At 35.1% G+C, this 5,346-nt stretch overlaps 1 protein-coding gene across 1 annotated transcript in view; it reads left to right on the top strand.

The window, feature by feature from the left end:
• Nucleotides 1-1,017: 1,017 nt before the first annotated feature.
• Nucleotides 1,018-5,346, top strand: part of Rhau (RHAU helicase) — a 46,432-nt gene continuing 42,103 nt past the window's right edge. Inside the window, exon 1 of the mRNA XM_069849684.1 lies at nucleotides 1,018-1,223. Coding sequence (XP_069705785.1) covers nucleotides 1,151-1,223 — 73 coding nt within the window. The 5' untranslated portion in view covers nucleotides 1,018-1,150. The remainder of the gene's footprint in view (nucleotides 1,224-5,346) is intronic.

Raw genomic sequence — 5,346 nt, 5'->3', positions numbered from 1 at the left:
TTTGCATGCGTTTTCGTGACACGCAGTGGTGGCAATACTGGTGTAATCAGGAATTAACTACGATGAGGTCTCGCTGGTTCTGCCAGTATTGCAGGTTTAATAAAATTAATTTAATCATTCACCCGAACAACATAGTAAATGTACATCCACACAGTTCAACTTTACACATTCATGCAATGCATGCAAGATTGATATTAATTAATATTGATTAATATGTATATGCAGTGAAGATGCGTTCAAACCGGCGCACTATGTAGATACAAAATCATCATAAATCTTACTTGAACGCGCGTTTTAAACTTCATTTTTCCAATACTCTTCCCAGATTGCATTCGTACACGCATAAAAAATTAAACCGTGTAGATTCAGCTTTAGTAGTAACTTACACTTTTGTTGAATATGATTTATAAACTGCATATACACTCCATACTCCATTGGCACTCGTATTTGCGAGCTAATCGCACTTCCCGCCATTTTCAGCTTACAACTTACAAGGTCCATCACTGACAGGATAAAAAGAAGTCCGCCAAAAAAAAAAAAAATGTTCAGTCTTGAGATATCTGGAGACAACGACATAGAATTTGATATGCGATAAAATACTAATTTTTGCTCAATTTCTATTCTATTTTTGGTAAGGAAAATACTTCCCTTTAATCATTGATTTATCGTATCTCCGTGACCTTCCATTAAAAAATGGAAAGACTCGTCTCTTGAAGTTGAAAGGAATGTATGGCATAATTCCAGGACGCAAAAGAAAATATGTGTATTTGAATGTAATTATTCTCATAATAAACAAAATAAATGGGTGATCACCATACGCATCCTCTTCGTAAACAAAAAACTGTCGTTATTCACTTGCAAGTAGATTACAGAATGCGGGAAAGATGGCAGCATACGCATCCTCCATCATGTGCTGCACCCAGCGCAGAATTTCTGAATTTCGTGTTAATTGTCAAGTCGGCCGTGTGTAATTGTCCAGTGGTCTTTGAGTGCACAGATCCAAGAGGCCTATACAGAGTGTTATTAATTTTGGTTGCTGCGTTGATGTTAAACGACGTTAAAGAAATGAATTGTTCTATAACGAAAATTGTGAAAAGTGTTATGTGCAAAATATCTTGCCATTAACCCATTAGTCCAAGTTCTGTTCAAAATGAGAAGACGTGGAAGTTACGGCTTTCATAATCAACACAGAAATGAAGGAAGAGATTCGTATCATCACAATGGTAGGTATAACCTTTTCTTCCCGGTTTTTTAAAACAAAGCAAAATGAGACTTCTACTAGTCAAAGTTCTTTTCAAAATTAGAAGACGTGAACGTTACGACTTTCATAATGAACATAGGAATGAAGAAATGGATTCGTATCATAACAATGGTAGGCATACCTTTTTTCCCGGGTTTTTTAAAGCAAGAATAATGAGACCTTGCCGTGGACATGTAATAATAAATTAAGACTTAATTGTGTAATAGTCTGTGATAAAGTATGCGAGTACATCTGTACAAATGGAAAGAGGAATTCGATATCGACTGCTAACAAATATAATATATTTAAGTGCTGTGCACGTTTGAGAATCACATGTAAATTTCGAGGATAACGCACTATTACAGAAAAGATTTTCATTGATCTTGAACATAACCTAATAGATTTAGAAAGAAATTTGTGTAAAAAAATAATTATTGAGGTATTCTGCACAAGAGCGCTACCAAAGGTAGGATTATCTATTTACCTTCTATTTGAGGTATAAGCGCCAACAACAAAAGGGAAATATAGGGGCGGCGCCAATTTTGAACGGAAAATCCACTACTTTGTCGTCAATCTTTGTGCCTGAACACTCACACAACTTTATGTGGCATCTTGAGAAAGCCATGTTTGCAAGAATAACTCTTGAAATGCATTGCCTTGATCCCCGCCAATTGTACGTTGCAGCATTGCTAGCTAACGTATGAATTCATCCTATCATCCTTCGAAAAATTTTCCCCTGGATCTCATACGTTTATATGAATGGCGGTGCATCCAATTCAAACATTTTCTTCCTTTTGTAGCTCTCTTATACTGAATTACGATAATTGAGAACGAGTACACCGAAAATCAAACACTTTTTAACGTAGAAAATAACAAACTATTCGGAAAACTGTAACTAAACTACAATTAATTTAACCTAATATTACAGATACAACAATTCAACTGCTTTAACAAATACACACAAACACTGCTTCGAAGAATATTTACTTTCGAAAATATATTCTGCCAGATAACCAATAAATGCACTTTCTTTCTTCCATACTCTATCATGTCCGTACATTTGAAGTAGGTAAACTCTTAACCTCCACAAACCATGATCGCTCGCCAACTGATAACTATAAATCACAGAAGTCCAATTACACGTCAACTATAAATGATGTAACCATAGCATGTAATGCATGTAACTGGAAATGCAACATAAACACAATTAGGCTAAATCGTCATCTTCCTTCATACGATTTCTGTTTTATTTTGTAGCTAGTCTCGTCCACTTTTATTACAGTGAAATTACTCCAGAATGCTAGCGAAAGTTTGGCACTTGGTATAGCGATTAGAGCTACTTACTCGTATTACTTCTATCAAGCATATCATAAAAAAAACCAGTATTGGAGTAGTATTGTAGCATGTTGCTGTTAACATTCAGATATGCAGTAAAACCTCTATATAACGCTCTTGAAAGTCCTGGAAGGAAGTTGTGTTCTAAGCACAAAAGTGGTATAGGCCTAAGAGTTATGCAAATATCCAAAAGAACAAACGAACAGATACATTTACGAACTACTGTCCAAAACGAAATATGTGGAAAATATCCAAAGTATCTTCACATTTATATGGATGGTTCCAAAAATGAAGATCACACTGCATGTGCAGTAGTCTATGCTACTCACATTATGCTGCGTACCTTGTGAATATTGTAGCTTATACAGTATATTCTTCTGAACTATATGCAATTAAAACCTTTGAGAATGTACTGAAACACCGACAGCTCTTTAATGATTCTCAATCTGCAATAAAAGCCCTGCATAACTTATTCTCTTAATCTCCACTGATCAGTGAAGTCCAACATTATTACAGGGATATACAATCAATCAAACCAAATTGTCGTAGTTTGAATCCCTTCACATCAAAGTTTATTTGGAAGTGAATGGACTAATATGGCAGCAAAAGAAGCAACTCGTCTTCTTATATAGAATACGGACGTTGACATTTGGCGTAACAATATAGTCACTCATCCAAAGAAAAAATTAAATGACTTTTGGTACTCCAATTGGCTTCAAACATGTACTAGCAAGATTCCTCACTAATATTAACAGCATCAAAATGACAACAGAAGAAAAAGAACTGATTCAATATGAAAAACTTATCAGCTTACCAGGAAACAATTGGCATTCATACAGTCCTCTCTGTAGATTGAAAACTAAAATAAGTTTCATATCCATTGTTCAAGAATTAAAACAGAAAATCAATATCCCGAATTTAAAAGAAAACTTACAAATTAAACCAAACCCTTTAACTCTATTAAATATAGAATATAATCTAAATTTAACAGAAGGAATACTGAAATCAGAAGTAAACACTGAAATAATGAAACAATTGTCTTTAGAGACAATTAATATTAGGTACCTTCCACAAAACTGGCTTCATTTATACACTGATGGATCCTTGATCTCCAGAGAACAAAATGCCAGTGGCGTAGCGTCAATGTAAGCTAAAAAGCTTAGCTTCCCCAGTTAATAACAATTTCATAATAAACCTGCAGTTTATAGAGAAAATTATTTATTAATTTTAATAGAATTTATATTTACGCCTTAAATATTGTGATGCGGCAGCTCAGGATTATTTGTGATGCAGCAGCAAACAAGAAGCCTGCACACACCAGCTTCCAAGCAGACCGGTTTCTTCTGTGTAATCCACCCCGCAGATTTTCCATCCCTTTTAAACTACTCTAGTCGCAAGGCTCGAAAAGAAGCTAGCTTTAACATTTAAAATAAGTAGATTCCGAGTTATCCCTTTTCGTCAGTTGTGTTCAATTGAAGTGTTAGTGTGCATTGTGGCTGATATTATAAATAATGAGTGATATAACAGTTCCTGACACTAATTTACTTGAATTTTTTTAGGACAATTGTATTGTGATTTAAAAAACAAATGACCGACTCCCTTGCTGTCAATGAAGGACACAACCAAAAGACAGACGCATACTTACGTAATGATACTAATATTGTGATTTCTCTAAGTATGACAGGGAGTGAGCTAATGTTATACGTATACGTGTCTATTTGTTAGAGACATGTGTAAACCGTGAAATTGTATTTTATTACGTATCATTTGAGGTCATGCCTTATTGGTGTTACTTACGATGTTCCAACCAATCTTCGACTGCTGACTTGAAATTGACTACAATTTTTATTTTAAGACTGTATTTTTGTAATACATTTTCTCATATTGCATGAATGACAACTTGAGTTAGCTTCCCCTGCTCAAAATTTCATGCTGCGCCACTGCAAAATGCCGGTGCAGGTGTTATGTGCTGTCTCTTCTCACTTTATAGATCTCTTTGATATGGAACAACAGGTTTTGATGGAGAAATCATTGCAATAAGTGGAAGTCTCAGGAATCTTCTATGCCACATCAATAAATTTAAGAATGCAATTATATTGTCAGACTCCAAAGCAGCTATTCTATCAATCGTCTCTAAACACACACCTTCATCTCAAACAGCAGAAATAACTAAAATGTTCTCTCAATTAATATCACTCAATGAAAGAATTGTATTCCAATGGATACCATCCCATTGTGGAATCCTGGGAAATGAGAATGTGGATGCTTTAGCAAAGAAGGGCAGCACTGCTACTTACACACCTGTTACTAAATCTACGTATTACTCTGTCAAAAGATTGATTAAATCTACATACTTAGACTTCAACAAACAAAATTTGATAACACAATCACAAGGGAAAAAATGGGACTTTCTGCATCATAATCCACAGTTAATTCCCGATTTAGCACGCAAATCGTCTGTAGCTGCATTTAGATTGACAACAGGCCATGATTGTTTGGCCAAACACCTGCATAGAATTGGAATATATCAGTCTCCTAACTGCCCATTGTGCAACTCAAAGCAAGAAATGGATTCGGAACATCTCAAAATCTGTGCTTCTGTGGCTGGTCATGATAATATCTTTGAAAAATATTGGAGTGCAAGAGGTCAAATGACTTTATTGTCAAATGCCTGGCATTAGAAAACAACAACTAGTGAACTCAGAAAAATCAGATCTGCTACCAGTTTGCCCTATCCAACCAAGTATCTATCCTGAAGGGATGAAGTTCTT

Source organism: Periplaneta americana, chromosome 16 (assembly GCF_040183065.1).
Source record: "Periplaneta americana isolate PAMFEO1 chromosome 16, P.americana_PAMFEO1_priV1, whole genome shotgun sequence".
In the NCBI taxonomy this organism is placed as follows: domain Eukaryota; kingdom Metazoa; phylum Arthropoda; class Insecta; order Blattodea; family Blattidae; genus Periplaneta; species Periplaneta americana.
Note: the sequence above shows the minus strand (reverse complement) of the source record. Positions and strands in the feature narration are given on the sequence as shown.